The 18,120-nt window shown below is 48.3% G+C and overlaps 1 protein-coding gene and 1 long non-coding RNA gene across 3 annotated transcripts; both read right to left on the bottom strand.

The window, feature by feature from the left end:
* Positions 1 to 258: 258 nt before the first annotated feature.
* LOC310770555 lies at positions 259 to 9,362 on the bottom strand. The gene is made up of 3 exons (XR_014552268.1): positions 8,870 to 9,362; positions 7,136 to 7,225; positions 259 to 350 (listed from the first exon to the last, which is right to left on the bottom strand). It is a non-coding gene; the product is annotated as an uncharacterized lncRNA (long non-coding RNA).
* A 3,192-nt stretch (positions 9,363 to 12,554) lies between these two features.
* Positions 12,555 to 17,403, bottom strand: HAND2 (heart and neural crest derivatives expressed 2; the record flags this gene model as incomplete). 2 transcript variants are annotated; one of them, XR_014552167.1, is made up of 3 exons in its annotated part: positions 12,555 to 12,936; positions 13,040 to 13,387; positions 16,822 to 17,403. XR_014552167.1 is itself a non-coding variant. In XM_083631384.1 (2 exons), the coding sequence occupies 2 exons, from the start codon at positions 17,401 to 17,403 to the stop codon at positions 13,289 to 13,291; spliced, it is 681 nt and encodes a 226-aa protein (XP_083487510.1). In that variant the 3' UTR covers positions 12,555 to 13,288. The 2 variants fall into 2 exon arrangements, 1 of the variants encoding a protein (XP_083487510.1); XM_083631384.1 differs by having other exon boundaries at positions 12,555 to 13,387.
* Between the last annotated feature and the right edge of the window lie 717 nt (positions 17,404 to 18,120).

The raw sequence follows: 18,120 nt of genomic DNA, 5'->3' as shown, positions 1-18,120 counted from the left end.
ATTCCTCATTGAACGGGCAGCGTCCGAATCATCTTTACTCAGAAGTCCCACAGTGCGCAATGGACTTGCTCCCGGGAGAGTGTGCGACTAGTACTGCAGCCTGATTTAGGACTTACTTCTGAGTAAAATACTTAGAATGCAATCCAACTGAGTCATAGTACCATAGAAATCGATGGATTTGCGTGAAGCTACTCTTGAGTATGACTTGCACATTCTTGCACCACTGGCTTCATTGGACATAATTCAGAGGGGCAGGATATTCTTTTTCTGATTGCAGTCCTGAAAGGAAGTGTATTCTTCATTGCTAAATGCAGTTCTCCAGTGCTCTTTCTGTAGTTTTTGTGGGATGTCTAAAATAAGGAAGTCAAAACCAACAACTTCTGATTGCTGGAAAGGCACGCACACACAGAGGAAGTTGGATCTCACAAGGTCTACTCTACAGGAAGTCCTCCAGGTGAGAGCCTTCCCCAATTGTGTCCAAACAGGTAAAGGGGCACAACCTATATAAGCTGCTCACAGCCCAGCGGCCTGCTCTCTCTGATTCCTGCTATCTGATCTCTTCTCTTTGATGCTTCATCAATGACTAGGGACGTAGGACATGTGCTGAGCCGCAGCCCAGGCTCCAATTTTAATCTAAACTATAGTATATGTCTGTAGCTACATTTTAAGCCTGCCTCAAGACAGCTACTGTGAAACTGAGTGAGTCTAACTTTACTTATAAGAAGACCGTTTTGAGGGATTATTGTTTTAGGGGAGAGGGGGAAATACCAGGAAATTCAGTCTGTAGCAAAGCATCCTGGATAAAAATGAAAAGGCTAAATCTATTTTATCAACGGTTTCCTTATTTTTGCTGACAAAGGGATGCTCTCTGCTGAACTCACAAATGTAAGGAAGGATGATATCTAAGAAATATATCCTCTCCTAGTTTCTATGCACATCCCCAAAGTTTTCGCTTCAGACACCGGATTCCTCCAAGTGCAAATTATTTGTGTCGTCTTTTGAGGAAAACTGCGCTCCTCATCTAGTCTCCTCAAAGCATAAACGCAGAGGTGCCAGACGTCTTCATTTTGATCAGGGTATTAATTGCACCAGCCGTTTAAGAATAAGACTCGGAGCACAATCATGTCTGCTCAGAAGCAAGTTCTATTGAATTCAATGGGGCTTCCTAAATCCATGTAGTTGCTTGCAGCGCTTCTCTCTTGCGTTTAGGGTGCGATGCTTACTTTGAAAGACAAAATATTTTTAGTTCCTGAGAAAGGATTGCCGTTTTAATCCCGCCTATTTAGGAGTACACTCGTTGACACCAATTAAGATTTATTTACGAATTAATTTCTTTTAGGGTCTGGGTATAGTTATCACGTCTGCTTTCTTGCTTGATTTCAATACTTGGAAATAAGTGTTGCTATTTCTCTCCTCCCCCACCCCGTCAAAGCGCAAACGCCTCATGTTTTCCTTTCGGATGTGGTTGGACCAGAACCCGAAGCCTCAGCTCCGCGTCTCCCTTGGCTTAACGAGGAATTGTGGCTTTCCTTTTGCAGACAGTGAATCTTGGCCGTGTCATTGGCTGCAGCAACGAAAGCCTCTCGTCTCTCAGGCCAATCAAAGCTCGGCCCCTGGCCAACCTTCGGCGTCTTCTCTTAATCCGGCGCACAAATAAACCCAAGATTCTCTCTCTGCCTCCTCTGGTGAATATATTATCAGTCGCCCCGCCTCGCTTTCCCGGTCCCACCATTTTAGGGCTACTCGAAAGATCCGCTTGCTGCACATTCTGGTTGAGGGATATTCTTACACGAGGAGGATCCCCACAGCTCTCTTAGAGCAAGTTTCACAGGCTGCTTTCCTGGGGAAGGGGAAATAGATTTTGGATCTGGAGCCTGAGGAGCGAAAGAGGGCTTGATATGAGACAGAGTTCTGCCCAGGACCGGCTCTTAGATGCGTAAAGCAGGATTATCGCACTTTAAACATCTATGGCATCCTCGCAATAATCCCGGGTGGGAACTGTAGTTTTGAAGGGCCCTGAGAACTGTTAGGAGACTCCTCTTCCCCTCACAATTCTCAGAGTCAATTACTCTTCCTAGGGAGTTCTGGAAATTGTAGTTCTATATCAGGAACAGGGGCTCTCCTAGCAGATCTCAGCACCCTTAACAAACTACAGTTCCCAGGATTCCCAGGCAGTATGCCATGACTACTTGAAGTGGCATGATACTGCTTTAGATGTATAGTGTGGATGGGGCAGAGCTGAGAACGGGTACCCTGGATGGAAAGAAATAATGTACAGTATATAATAGAATGCATTTAGATTAAGTGCAGGAGGGGTGGGAGGTGCAGAGCTACATTTAGCCACAGGGGCCTAAGGTTACCAGTCCCTGGACTAGAATTTCCAGGGAATGTTGCAGCTTCTAGGCAAATCTTTCTTCAGATACTTCTGGTGCAGAGTGGAAGACTGGTACACAGCAAAACAAGAAAGTTCAGCAATGTTGTGCTCTATAATCTATCAATAGGTCTGTCTACTATGATATCAGTTTGTCCTCTCTAGCAGTTGGTATTTGTGCAAGACCATTTAAATTTAAGGGGGAAAGCATCCCATTCACTCTGGATTCATAGAACTTTAGAGTTAGGATCATCTATTTCAGCCCCCTGCAATGCAGGAATATTCAGCCGTCCCATACAGGGACTGACTCTGCAACCTTGGCATTATCAGCACCATGCTCCACCAACTGAGCTACCCGGGGTGGGTAGATTACATCTATTGAAATGGGGGGGGGAATTGAAATGAAGGGGGTTTCAGATCACTGTAGGCTTCAGTTATGTTCCTCCTCTTACCTGGGCAGCTGATCAGCTGTCTTCAACAGAGGAGAAAGAAAAGGAAAAAGATGGGTGTAAAAGAAGCACTCTGCCCATGCTTTGACCAAGTTGCTTCCAGCGTATGTATGTCTCTAGATTTGCATTGTGCAAATCTATTGAAATATTTCCATCTCACTCTCTAATGCAACTTGTTTGAAAATGAAGATATTTAACTGTGTAAACTGGAAGCCTTTAAAACACACAAATGATCTCAGGGTGTTTTTATTTCTAAGGGATTGTTTATTTTAAAAGAATACCAGCAAACCCATCCCCAGGTTCTGGGGAGAAAATATTAACTCCTCTATACCCTCCCCAACCCATACCTTTGTGATTTTTGTGCACAGGATCAGTAAGTGCAAGGAATGCCCAGCAGACTTTGAGATATGGCAAAGTACTGTGCTGTAAATATCGAAGTTTGTGCTACATGGTGAAACCTGGGCCAGCCCTACCATTAGGCGATTTGAGGAAGCTGCTTTGGGCAAGCAGATTTTGAGTATCATGAAAGGGCAGCAAGTTGCTTGCTGCTTAATTTATTATCATTGCATTTTCCCCAATGTCAGCAATGGGGAAGAGGTTGGGGGGGAGGCGCTTCTGCCTAAGACACCAAAATAATTCGATGGGACTTCAGTAGTATGCAGCATATGCCAGCCCTGTTTTGAAACCTGGTGGACCCCTGAGGTGGCAGCCCAGCCAACCCAAGTCTTCCTCTGGTTCTGTCCACTGCAGATCCCTGGCATCTATGTCGATTCTGGAGCAGAGTTCCAAGCTGAAAATGACCCAGATTTTGAGAAGAGCATTGCCACCATTGTATCCAACCAACTTCTCCTCGGAGTAGAACCACCGAATGGAATGGACATAAATTAATCACGTCTATCATTTTCAATGCGTCTACTCTGAGTCGAAGTAACTTTCGATACAGCCCAGTGTTGAGGGTTAAGAAGACAGACTTTCCCAGGTCCTTGGAAATATTTTCCAGTGCTTCCATTATCTGGTCATCAGGGTTTCCCCCCCCCCCGCCTTCCAAGAGATTTGCAGCAAAGCGAAATGAATCCAGCATGCAAAACCTCAATAAGACAAAAAGGATTCAGAAAACGCGAGTTTTTCTTGGATGAAAAGACAGAATTAGGAGAGAAGAAAGAAAAGAGAGCAAAGAAAGGCTTCCTCTATATCCCCTCGCATTCCAGCTGGTGGCCTGGAACTTCAGCTGGTGTTTGGAAAGCGGCTTGGTGATTACACCCAAGTCTTGAGCAGGATGGCTCCTCGCCGTCTGATCTGACGTCAGGGTGTCCATAGAGGCTCTCATTGCAAGGCAGGAGGGAGGGAGGGAGGGAGGGAGGGAGAGAGGAGAGTTCTAATCACTGCCAGATGTCCTTAATAGCAAATATCAAGACTTATATGGTGCCTAAGAATAAATTTGTAATCAGGGCTCCGCGCGAGCCCATCATCAAAGCAGTGGCATTGCTGAAGGAATAGGAGGGAGGGAGAGAGACGCTCAGCTTGAATGGCTACCTTTGGGGGTGAAGGGCGGGGGTGGAGGAGAGAGAGGAGAGGACAGGCCCTCAAGAGAGTTCCCTGAAAGGAACAGGTCTCTAACCTCGCCCCGCCCCGTTCTCGAGGCCCTCCAGAATTTATGTGAATATATAATTCAGATAACCATTGCGCTTTAATCTCCATTAAAAGGGGGGGGGGGGAGAGGTTTAAACAGCTGAACCGTAATCGGCCAATTAGAAATGGAAAAGATTTGAAGGTGCTGGGGTGGGGAGTGTACATATTTCATAGACTGCAAAGCAGAAAGAAGAGCGTGAGAGAATGATAAGCCTGAGTTATAACCGCAGAAGAGGTTAGAACAGCGGTAGGAACGTGGCCATCCGTTTATTTTCCACTGTCAAGGGCAGCTCCATTCACAGAAAAGAGACACAGTCCAGTTAAAAAGGGTCCCAGTTTTCAAGTCCAAAAGCACTTCCACCGCCCATGGTAGGGCTGGACTGCAACCTTACTTGGAAGTCATTCGCTTTATTTCAGCGGAATCTCCTTCCACGCATAACTGGGATCGCAGTTTAATGTTGCAAATCTCCTGGACTTATTGCCAAGCGTCAAAGACAGGCGTAAAAATCAATGATACGCGCGTTTTAAACGGCTGCGGGGCTGGAGGGTGTAAGGAAATCCGAAGTTTGACAGTGTAGGGTCTTGCAAACGCGATCCCCCTGTCCGTGCTCACTCAGAAGAGAACCCATTGAAGTTCCATGGGGCTTACACATATAGGGATCCCCAAGTGACATGCGGATCGCAGCCAGAGGAGGCCAGCGAGACGCTCCGCGCGTCATTCTGACGCCAACTTTGACGGAGAGGCTCGCCATCGTTATCTGGCTCGGAGGAAAAACCGCTGTAAATTTCAGGAACAGGGCTGGGGTGGTAGAGTGAGCAATTCCACGGAACATGTGACAAATCCACAACACAGAGAAAGCTCACGGAAGAACTACCGACAAGGGCGATCGATCCCAGTGCTCGAAATACAGTCTATTAATTCCTAACACGTTTTCTTTCCAGTTCCTACTACTAACGCCATCTGCTGTTTTTGGAATAAGTACCGAAGAGAAAAGGAATGAATGAAAGGAACGAAAAGCCTTCTTTTTCAAGCCTGACCTCTTTACCTAATCATCTAACAAAAGTAAGATTATAGGAATCCTGGAATACACCCACCCACCCCATTCCATACAGTATAATCTTTAAGACTGGGGAATTTTCATGGATTATCAACTCAGTCCGATAGACGTCTTCTAAGCAGCAATCGCTTTGAGCTCAGTAGGGTTTACGCCCAAGTAACTGAACTGAACACAAGGGTTGTTTACAACAGCATTGAAATTTCTTTAACAGATGTGTGTCCGCGAGTTTCTGGTGCTGATGCGGGTGGGGGTTGTTCTCATGAACTACGATTAGGGCAACTTCAGCTTGTAATCGATGGGTGCGTTGCGTAGATTAGGCTGCAGTCCTCTCCTCCGGGGTTAGGAACCTGCGGATCTCCATTTGTGGTTGGACTCCAACTCCCATCAACCTCAGCCAGCGTGGGTATGATGGGCCAAATTAATGGTGGGTCACATGCTTCCTACCCCTCGGCTATAGGACTGCAGCCAAGTCCTCGCAGCTCGTCTGTTACAACTGAAGGTACCCTATAGTTCATGAGAACTGTCCCTCATCACCGCCAAACATGCACAGGCGCAAGTCTGTTAAAGAGGTTTCGGTGCTGGTGTAAACAGTCCCTGGTTCAATGCAGACAAGATAATTTTCAACCGAGGGAAATACTGATTTCAGAGAATTTGCTCTGTAATTAAATATATTCCAACCCATCACTCGCACTGCGGAGCTTCAATGTGAGTTCGGTAATGGTAGGCCCTGTTCAGACTAGTGGAGACTGATTTCCATGCAAATGTAAATCAGTAGTAAAATAACAAGTGTCTACTATACTAGTACTACTTAAAACAAGCTATTCTGAAATATGTGGACAGGAGGAAACTATCTGTAGTAAACATGCAAGCAAATCAACATTATCTTGCATTCCTAGGGTATTTGAAGCGCCCTCTTGAGCACAAAATATATATTTGGAAGCATATATTCCAAATATTTGGAAGCATTTCAAATTTGAAACGAATGGTACCTCTTCCAAGCAGATGTATTTGGAGCAGCAGTTGTAAGAAGAAATATGTGGAAAGGATAGTGGTATCCCAAATTGGACATGCTCGCTTTTAAGTTACTTTTGGAAATCTAAGAAGTGGGTTGTACATTGAATGAAATCCAGGTACTTTATTCCAGCTGTGAAAGCGGAAGGCCGTGGAGAGGGAATATATTGTGTGGATTGAAATAGCAAATGGTCCACACATTTATATCTACATATTAAATCTAAGACCGGGCAAGTTGAATGGGAGAGACACATAGTACAATTCTAATATGTGTTGATTCGGAAGGAAGACCCACTCTGCTGAGTAGGGTTTCCTCTCTGGTAGAAAATAATAATAATCTTGTAAACCGCCCTGAGATCTTCTGATGAAGGGAGGTATAAAAAATTAATAAAGAATAAAGTAAATAAATTAATGGGCCTGTAATATTTCGGACTTTCGTCAAATCGTGCACAATAACCCCGGAGCGCTAGGACCTCAGCAGTTATCCTGAGCTGCATCTTGTCCACAAACGTAGCTCAAAGGTTTATGTTAAAGTAAGATATATTTAAATAGCTTTGCATGTTGATGGAGAGAGAGACGAAAAGATGGCCACAAACAAAAACAACAACAAAACATACTGGTTGGTCGGCCTTCGATGGCAGATTCTGAAATCCGATTCACGCAGCTGAATCAGGGCCTTTTTCTAGTGTGCAGCTTTTAAACAGAATCTAAAGGGATATGAAGTCAGCACGTAAATATTGTGGATAGTTATTCTTTTCACTTCTTCAGGCTGTGGTGCACTGCGGCTTAAGCTTCCCCGCAGGAAAATGAAAAGCAAATAGCGCATTCTCGACGGCTCCCAACAAGGGCCGACCTCCTAAAACTTTGCATTTCCCACCTATTTCAATGCAATCCACTTCCAAACAAGCAAACCTTCAGATTCCCAACCTACAGTTTACCCCTACACAAATAAACGATTTTCGCGGGCTCTTAAAATAAATCACCGCAGCACGGCTGAAGCTGTAGAGAGAGCAACACCCCATACTGAAGACATTATAGATAAGTGAAGTCCCATTGAAATCAAAGGGAGCTAATTCCAAGCAAATGTGTTTAGGATCGGAGCGCCTCCCTGCAATCTGGAAGCCAGCTACTCTCGCGTAGCTCCAGTTGCCTATTTAAAACAAGTGACGGGAAGGAACAGAGTCCAAAAGGCACATTCCTGTCCCACATTCACATATGTGAGATGCTCACCCGACAGAAGTCAGAGGGGCTTCATTCTCTCAATGAAGGGCCGCCTTGTTAAAGAAGTCAAACACTAGATTCCACGGCCCCAATCCTGCGCGCGTTTGCTCTGCAGGCCCCACTGAAGCCCACAAGGCTGGAGCTCAAGAAAGCACGCAAAGTACTGCAGCCTTAAAACTATTCCAAATAATCCTTTCAAAACAAAACAGGGAAAGTAAGTCAAGATAATTCACATTAATAAGGAAGAAGTTCTATATGCCTTCCAAACACGATTCTTTTGCTTATGCTAGTAAGGGAAAGGAGAGGCAAATGCTAGTTTTGAAGGCCATGATGGAGAATTAAACACACTTGTGAGCTATACTGTATCTGAAAATCATTAAACACCATGGCATATGCTACTATCACTTTTTTTTTTTAAAAAAAGTATATTCCATTCTCGCAAAACTGTTGCCCACAAGCAGAATACATTTGCATGGAAGCGAGTCCCTAGGGAGTTAATGCTGCACGCCAATGCTAGTGGATGGGGTGCAACCCAGGTTCGCACGTGTTTACCCCCAAGTAAGTGATCATAGGACTAGACAGGCTTACAGGGCGATCCGCAGCCGATAAAAACCAACCAGGGATTTCAAGTAGCATGTGGACTGTTTCCTGGTCCCATTTCACTGGGCCAGAAAACCAAATCTATTTCGAGGCAATTTGCTTCCCGAAAAATGTATTCGGGATCATGAGGCTAATGACCGCAGCCTGGCGTGGCGTCTCATCCTGGGAAGATTTGCTGGGAAGCAAAAGTCCCACGGATCAGAGCAGAATTCCCTGCCTTGTTCACTGTAGAAAGTCGCCCTCGCCACAACCCCCCAGATTTCTGCGTCAACACGCAGGGGGATGGCTCTGCGAGGGTGATCTGACGGAGGCTACCAACCCGATCCTATGCATGTTTACTCTCAAGTGAACAAACGCGCCTAGCAGCGAGGGGAGTGGGGTTTCCTTGAGGATTAAATAAACTTCAGGGAAACGGCCGCCTTGCATCCAGGCGCTTCGTCCTCTCTGCGATGCGCGTTTCCAAACCAGCTGCAGAAGATTCTCTCCTTGGCTGTGGCTCATTCATTAATTTCCCCTCTCGGATTACCTACCAAATAGTTGCTGCGGCCTCTTAAGCCATTATTGCCAGCCAGGAGGCGACGCGAGAGAAAAGGATCCTGATCTTTTTCTCAGGCCTCTCTCTCTCTTCCCTCCCTGTGGCGCTGGTTGCGCAGCGGTTATCATCCCAGGGAAGGGAGTGGGGGGTGGGCAAGGCGACGGAGAAGTTCAGGCCTGACCTTAGCGAGAACTTTACAGATAGAGAGGGAGAGAGAGACGTTGCCAGGCTCGTCCCCAGTTCCCAGCGAGTCGCTGCCCGAAAGGACCACGTCCCAAGAAGCGAGAGAGGGCCTTATCAGGCTCGCAGCTCCCGAGCAGCGATCTGGGGCCAGGGCTCCTGACATCCCAATCGACCATCAATTTACCTTCCACCGCCCCGCTTCCCCATTTAGCTTTTAACGTCAAAAGCTACATTTTTGTCGGCTCCGGCCTGTCTAGGGCTCTTGCGATTTAGCTCCAGGAATGATTGCTCCTGAGAAAATAGCAACAGCCCCATTACCGAGCAATTAAAAAGAATCTCTCCCCCCCACCCTTTCTCTCTCCCCCTCTTTCCCCTCTTAACCCTCGCCCGCCCACCCGCCATCACCTTTCAGTGGGTCCGATGGCCCCACTCGTTCAGACAAAGAGAGGGAGGAGGAGGAGGACTGGAAGCCAAAAGTCCTATTGATCATCTGGTGGAAAGGGGGGAAAATGCCGGTCAGTCAGCCGGCCACTACCTGGTCTGTTGCTATGGTTGAGATCCTCCGCGCACACTTAGAAATACCTCTTCACGGAAGTCAGAGGACTTCTTGGGGGTTTTTTTGGGGGGGGCTTAGATGTCTGATAGCTTAGATCGCTAGCGATCGGTAGACAAATTTAAGTTTCCTGCTTGGCAGGGGGTTGGACTCGATGGCCCTTGTGGTCTCTTCCAACTCTATGATTCTAGGCCTGGCCCGGCAGACACTGTTATTATTCCCGTGCTGGACTCTTATTTCTAGCACCAGGGGTTGAAAATGGTGCAACGGAGCTAGCATCTATGATTACTTGGAAGTCAGCGCCGCGGATTTCAGTTTCTCAAGTAAGCGTGGGTAGGATTGCAGTCTCAAAGCTCTTGACTTTGGTTGGGATCCTGACGATTCTGTAGCATCTTTCGATAAAGAAAGGCATAAACATGTTCACACGGAGTTAACAGTCTCTCTCTCTCTCTCCCTCTCTCTCTCTCTCTCATATACCACCTAAGCGACTGGATGATCGACTCTTTCGACAATACTACGGGCCTTGGTGACCGTGTGAGCTCGTGCGTACACGTGTGTGAGGGAAAGCCTAGATCGCTCAAGTATGCTCTCTACTGCAAACAAACAACTGCAGATTTTCCTTTTCTGCTGCTGCTGCTTGGGAAGAAAGGGTTGATAAGTTTGAATGAGGAATCATTTATTCATTAAATTGGGGGGGTCCTAAAAAAAGAGGAAGTGGTGAAGAATCAACCCCAAGCACTCTCTGCAGCCTCGGGACATAGACCCGCTTCTTCTAAAATCCTAGTTCAAAGCACTGCGTGGATGTAACAGTGCAAACCTAACAGAAAGACTTGCCAGTCGATTTTTCTGGGCCAGAAATCTACAAACACGCGAGGACGGGCGGCGTCTGGGAGTGGGAAGTTTGCGCGATCCTTGAACCAGTTGTTTCTCTTTTCTATCCAGAACTTTGGATAGCGTTGAGCAAGATCTACGAAAAATCGTCCTGGGTTGGAAAGGAGAGATTGGATCCAGCTACAACAGCAGCTGGAGTTAACTTTTTTGAAAAGAAAAGTGTGAGATGGTGGTGGGGGGGGGGTAGAGGGAATGTTCCTTCCCAGGCAAGTGTCTGTAAACACAGCTCTTCCAAGCCTCAGCTACCTGACCCCGGGACTGGAAGAGGGCACACCACGTTGGCCTCGTTGTTGTAACCTCGCAACCTTCCTGTTGTCAAGGCGGCCTGGCCAGCGGTGTAAAAGGCCCCTGCTTATCTTTTTATGGGCAGCTGGAAATCTACCTTCTCTCTTCGTCCGAGCACGGCCAGGGCGAGCCATTTTTTAAAAAAAGGGAAAAAAGGGGGGGAGGAGGTTTCAAAAAACAACAGCCACGCACATCAGAGACATCTGGGGCAGAGCCAGCCAGCCTGCGCGGATGTCTTGTTCCATTCACGCCGGGAGCCCGGGGGCTACAGATCTATAAAAGTGAGCTCGGGAGAAAGAATGAAAAATCCTCTCGCTTAACCTTGAAAGCCCGATTAAGACCCAAGCAGGCTTCCTCAGGGGACAAGCTTAAACCCCACGCAAAACGACGGACGCCACTCGGTTCCTAAGTCCTCAACTTCAACTCCGTTAGCGCCGCTTATGTTTTCAGGCCGGTCAAGAAAAGGCTGAAAAGAAAACTCAGGACTGAGCAGCAGTATTGGGAAATTTTGGGCAATGCTGTTGCGAAGAGGGAGCGAGGTCCTTTGAAAAGGGACGAGAATGACGGGGTTTTTCTATTCCGCGACACCAGCGTTTCTTCGGGTTGTTAGAAGCCAGCTTCGCCTTATTGAGGCGGTTTCTAGCCCTGGTCAGTTTCAAGGAGCTTCAAGGCAGGGGAGTCTGTTCCCCGGCCTGGTGGCGTTTCCATCCCAGATAAGCCCATTTTATTCTCTTCTTCGCTCCCCTTAAGAACATTACAGAGCCCAATTCGGAAGCCCTTGCCAGAGTAGGATTACACACACACACACACACACACACACACTTTAAATAAATGGACTCGCTGCAGTCAATTGGAAGGAAAAGTGCAACCCAGGAGAGTTTTAGGGAACCACAAAGTTAATATCCAGGTCACCGTATCTCACTGTAAATCTTGCATTTCTCCCCTTTCCGAAATCCCTAGCCTTGCTCCCTGTTTCATACTTGACATAAAGCTCCAAGTTACATAATCACTTACACGGTATACCGAGGTTTCCTAAACCATCTTTGGCCTGGCCCCAGCCAAAGCACGAGGGCGCTGCCACAGCACAAAACCTCTCCCTACAACGCCCGGCCGGTTGCTACCTCTGAAAACAACAGGCCGAGAAAAAAAGCTCGCTCCGATAAGCACGAAATAAATATCCAGATTAGCTCCCGTCCGCAGTATCCTCCCTCATTCGCAAGCAAACACCTTTAGAAATCACTAAATTATTACAGCTTCAGTAAAACTAAACAACCTCTCTCTCTCACTCCTCAGAGAAAACAAAGCAAAATTTGTTTCTGACTTGATCTAGTGCTCTACTACGGCCCATATAAAGTACTATAAAAATATCAACCTGAGAAATAGTATTTGGCCCAGTGTAAATGCTTCCCTGCCCCCTGAGCAAGGGTGGAATTTACTTCCGCGGAAACGTGGTCAGGATCGCAGCCAAAGTCTCGGGGGAAAAACATCTCCCGCCTTTGATATTTCTCTTTTACCCTTTCACCAGGGTCAAAACTAAAGGCATAAGCTTGCTACCCCAATTCCTATGCCGAGCGTTTACTCGGAAGTAAGTGTCACCGCTTCCAGCGAGGCTTTCGCAGGCAACACCAGCCGACAGGATCTCACCTTGATATGCCATCCTGGCCATTTACTTCCAAACGTTAGCTAACGTATGGAAGTAAATGACCAGGATTACAATAGCAAAACTCAGGAAGGAAAGGGGTTAAAAAACATTTCAAGGCATCGAACATTTTCGTTTTAGAAAACACACACACAGTGGTTTATTGAATACGTACAGCGTTTACACCTTTGCGTTATTAAATTCAGCTCCACGGACGATTCGTTTTTACTTTTATTTTAATTTTGAACGTTCGGTTCGCTTCCTTAAGGACCGAAGTGCACTTGGACAAAAGAGCTGTCGCAAAATCTCTCCCAGCTCTCTGAGCGACCACAATGGGGAAAAGGACAAACCTGGGAAGCCCCGGACTCGGCCCGAGACGCAGAAATTGTGGGCTCTTGCTTTGAGATCGCCATCAACACGTTGACCCAACGGGGCAAGTATTAAACACATACACTTCACATGACACCCTAATGCCTGCGAGATTTCTTTCTTTCTTTTTGTCCCGTGTGTTCTATACAAATAAAGCAAAAATAACATTCAATGAAGGGGAGAGAGGAGGAAGGAGGGGGGAAAAACAAAACAAAAAACTATGGAGACGCCATTATCCCCCTTACCACGCCGGAGTTTTCTTCTTCATATATTCAAATATGGAATGCTTTTCTTCCAAGATCCGCGGTTTTTTGGGTGTTTTTTTTTAAGGCGAGACTAGGGGAGGGAAATTGCACATAAATAAACCAGACGATTCCAAAACAACAACAACAACAACGTCCTCAGCTCGGCAGCGGCTCTCTCGAAGGCGCAGAGAGTCCCCCGGCAAGACGAGGCTGCTTCGGGCGCTCCTTCCCTGCAGTCCTGCGAGCGCCTCATTGCTTGAGCTCCAGAGCCCACACGTGCTGCGGCCAGCCCGTCCTGCCTTTCGTCTTCTTGTCGTTGCTGCTCACTGTACTTTTCAGGATCTCGTTCTGTTCCGGGAGAGGAGACGGAGAAGAGAAACAAAGAGATTATCTCCCTGCGTTTTATCTGGGTTGCCCTCCTCCCGCCCGCACCTCTTTGGCAGGAGGGAGGCGTAGAAGGAGCCTCGGTCCGTTTGCTTGAGAGGCCTCGGAGCAAACGGAGCAAGCTCTTCTTCTGAAACGGGCTTTCTCGCAAAACGTGGAGGGATCAGATCCACACACTTAACACAACCCAGCTAGGGCTGCGGAGTTGGTGCAATGGAGTACGCTTCCCTGAGCATTCGGAGCAGCCGCTGTGTGTATAGGATCGCCTGAGGAGCCGATTGCAGCGCAAAAGCTCAACCCTTGGGAAGGAAAGCGGCTCCCACGGCGACCCAACACGCGTCTACTCAGTTAAAGGCCTGGGAGTTCTGTGGGGTTTACACCCAAGCGAAGCTTGCACTGAATTGTAGCCTCATCTATAGTATAGTATTTGTTGTGGCCTGCTTAATTTTCCAGGCTTAACGGTTTTCTGAATCGGCTCGCCCTCCAAACGCGAGCGAACAGTGCTTCTCCAAATATAGGATGAACTTTATTTTAACTATAAAAGACTTTCATATTTGCAGGCGTTGGATACACACTTTAAAGCAAAGCAAAGCAAAGAATAAAAGTCCTTCGGCTCACCGAACAGCCCAATAGTGTATAAGCTACCCAGAATCTCAGGTTGCTGGACAAATGGCCTGTGAGGTTGTGGGATATGTGTCTAAGTAAACACTGAACCTACAAAATAAATCAGCTCCCCCAAACGACTTTGCATCTACTCATTCATCATTCTTCCCCCCACATCTCAATACTGTCTACACAATAACTCTCTCTCTCTCTCTCTCCAACTGAATGGAAAACGAATAGATTTTAAATCCCCCTATACACACACGTGTTGCATATGTTTACTGGTTATAAATGGCCAAGTCACAAGGAGGGATAAAGACCCAGGGGTTCTTCTTGGAGACGACAGTCACCAGAGCCTGCTTGTAGCCTTCCTGTATTTCCAATAAAGTCCCTTCCAAGGCAATGAATGCCTCCCCCCGGTATCCTAAGTTAAGGAATTAATGTATGAGATGTGCTGTATAGCCTCGCCCCCCCTCCATGTTAACTTAGACCCTGAGCAGACCTGGAAGCACCGACCGCGGGTTTACTTATGAAATAGACATGCTTAGGATCTGAGAGTACTGATCTGCTGAGTATTATATATCGGCAATATCCGAGTCCCAAAATACTTGGAAATATCTTCCCACCACCACCCCTTGGGGGATCGTCTCTTTCGAATATTATGCACTCAAACCTTTTTTAAAAAAATTCCAGTTCAGAGTGCTAAATGCAATTATTTGGATATACCACCTATTTCAATGGAAGATGTTTCCTAGCGCTTTAAGATAACACAGCAAATGTATGGAGTCTACTTTGGATTTTTATTGTATTTAAAAATGCATCCCAAGTGTTTTTGTTCAGGATTGTTTGTAACCTTAACCATTCTAATCCGGGTTGAGATTCAATTCCAGCTCTTGGTCCCTTAGCAACTGCTGGTTTTGTTTTGTTTTGTTTTTAAAAAAACATCCTTCCCGATTATATTTAAAGAAAAACAGAAAACTTGTGATTGTAACCGGTTTCCTCTTCCCGCTCGCGATTAACTAGGCGTATTCTATAGGTTAAATTCTTGGAGGAAAGGAAGAGGGCATGATATTTTGAATTATTGGTGGAAGGCGGAGCTCGCCCCGCAATACATTTGCCTGATAAGTTCAAAGTAAATAGAACTTTCCTGACTTACTGTGTGATCAACGCGTAGCTCAGGAACTCCAGTTAAAGGGTTCAGTATTACTATGTGACCTGCAGATTACAGCCTTATGAGGAAGTGGGTTCCAAACACACACAACCCTCCGCTGGACTGCAGCCTGCAACAGCACATCTGAAACCCCACTGATCTTTTTTAATGTGTGTGTGTGTGTGTGTGTGTGTGTGTGTCCTACTCCTTCCCCAAAGGGATCTGTCTTTGTCGACGTTTCTTTAAACCGCAGGCTCTCTCTGGAGATTTGCTGGTTGGGGCCTCAATCCACAACTCATCAGTTCCAATCCACAACTCACTAATTTAAAGACAATCCCGTTTGCTTTAAGGGAGAGTCCCTTGAAATCAGCGACTTGTCGATTAGGAGAGCGAGCCGGTTAGAGTTTTGCTCAGAAAGGGGAGCCGGGACATTTCCACTCGGATCCGCAACTGAGGGCGAAAGCGAAAGGCTGGCATTGAAACCGACTAGAAATTTGTCCCTAGCATCAAGGGAGTCTCTTGTGACATTTTGGAAGTCAGTGGGAAACACCCCATTCCGTATGTTTTGAAGGGCCAAGAAGGATTACTTTGGGATAGCGAAGAACAATCTCTCTAAACCAGTTTGTGTCTCCCCTCGCCCCGCGATGTTGCTGAACTACAAAGCCTTGGCCCTGCTGGCTGAGGCTGCCGGGAGCTGTAGCCCCCCACCCCTGCCCTAAGGCCTCTCAAGTCGGGGAAGGAAAGTGATGGAGTGGCTCCCGCTTGCGCGTTCCCTTCCTGGAAACTTCCACGGATTTACGGATTCACAGCCTTTCTATTAAATAAAGAACGTGTGTGCGAGAGGGGAGCCTGTAAACGAGTCGGGTTCTACCTACTGTAATCCCATCTGGAAGAGGATAGGGAAGTATTTCACGTGTTCAACACGTCGGTTTCCCACAGCCCAGAGAGCAACCTTCGCAGGCTGCGATCTTCCGTGGGTATGAATGGATTTGGAGCTCAAGCCAACGCTTTAGCAGAGGCTGCCCTCAGAATATTTCCTTGGAAATTAAATCCCATGGAAAGCAAGGACACGGGACGCTCCTTTTCCCCACAACAAGGTGGAGGCAAACCTTCCACAAGTTAACGGGATTTCCCCAAAAGCAACTAACTGCGTTCTTAGGTACACCCTACTGGTTTCAGTGGAGCGTTGCTCCCCTTCGAGAAGCTTAGATCTCCCTTTCCATTCCATTCTCTCGGGACGTAGCCTTGATCCTAGACGTGTTTGCACTTCACTGGGCTATGCTTTTCAGGGGCTCCACGAAGTCCTCTTTGGACACACTTTCCCTAAAGTACAGGGGCGGGAAACCTGTGGTCCTCCACGGCTTGATGGGCTACACCTCTTATTCCTAACACCCTTGACCATTGGCCATGGGGCCGAGGAAAATTGCATTCCGACAGTCGCTGGAATAGGAGGAGGAGGCCGCCTCCCTCTTCTTGACTGCTAAGGAAGCAGACTTCGAGAGCAGCTACTTCTGGGGGAAAGAAGGCCCCGCTCCCAACTCAGGAGAAGAGCGTCCTTCTTCGGACTGGGCTTGGGAGTGTGTGTGGTTGTGCTCCGGCGCTCCCTCCCCACTCCTTCCCTCCCTCCCTCCGGGGCCGTACTGACCAGCTCCTTCTTCCTCTTGTCCTCCTTGACGTCGGTCTTCTTGATCTCGGCCTTGAAGGCCTCGGCCTCACCGTTGGCGTCGTCCTTCGCCAGGAGGTCCATGAGGTAGGCGATGTAGCTGGTGGCCAGGCGCAGCGTCTTGATCTTGGACAGCTTGGTGTCGGCGGGCACGTTGGGGATGCACTCGCGCAGCTCGGCGAAGGCGCTGTTGATGCTCTGAGTCCTGCGCCTCTCCTTGCGGTTGGCCGTGCCGCGCCGCTTGACAGGCCGCGGGCCGCCCCCTAAACCCGGCGGCCCGCCGCCGCTGCCCGGGGGGGCCACGCCGCCCACGTAGTGCGCGGGGGGCTCCAGGCCCGGCGCGCCGTTGGCGTACTCGGGGCTGTAGGAGAGCGCCATGCCGTAGTCGGGAGGAGACATCTCCGAAGGGTGGCTGCTGATCAGCCAGCCGTGGAAGTAGGGGTTCTCCTCGTGGCCGCAGCGGCTGGCGGCGGCAGCTGCGGCGGCGGCTGCTGCTGCGGCGGCGAAGGGGTAGCCCTCATGGTGGACCACGGGGTGGTGCGGGAAGCCCCCTACCAGACTCATCGCCGGGGCCCCGGGAGCCCCGCGCCCCCGATCCCTGGATCTGCGCTGCCGAGAAGAGCGTCTTAGCAGAGGCTGGTGGCCATCGGAGGAGAGCTGCAGAGCCCCCCGAGCCCCCTGGAGGCAGCAGGATCAGGGCCTCCCTCGGCACTCATGCGGCCCGGGAGGTTGGGGCTGAAGGGGCGAAGGAAGACAAGAAAGGGGAGCAGGGTCCCCCCCTGAAAAGAGGGACCCCTCCCGTCTCCAAGAGGTGAGTTTCCCTCGCTGTCTTTTTTTCCCTGTGGCGTCTTCTTAGAGGGATTTTAAATATATATATATGAATACAGCTTGGGGGGGATCTTTACTTACACCTGCATTTTCCTCCGACAGCCTCCCCTTGGCTGGAATGTCCCCCCCAGCTTGCCCAGTGGGTCCAGTTCCTTCTCCTCCCTGGACGGGAAGCGACTCCTGCGGTTAAATCTGACCGGCTCCCATCCACTTTGCTGGCTGCTTCGCAGCTTGCCCCACCAGGGAAATCTGCAGCTCTTCTTCGCCCCGAAGGAGAAGCTGAGGAAGAGGACGAAAATGAAGAAGATGGTGGTGCTGGCGACGATGGAGGGGAAAAAAATCAAGGCTCAAAAAAGGCTTCCCGGTCTCGGAGCTGCGCAGGGCACTGGTCGAATTTCCCAGCCGATCTCCATGTACAGCTACATGTTTAGGGCAGCTCGGGTTAATATATGT

Source organism: Podarcis filfolensis (assembly GCF_964270895.1).
Source record: "Podarcis filfolensis genome assembly, chromosome: 9".
Classification (NCBI taxonomy): Eukaryota; Metazoa; Chordata; class Lepidosauria; order Squamata; family Lacertidae; genus Podarcis; species Podarcis filfolensis.
This window is presented reverse-complemented; position numbering and strand designations above follow the sequence as displayed.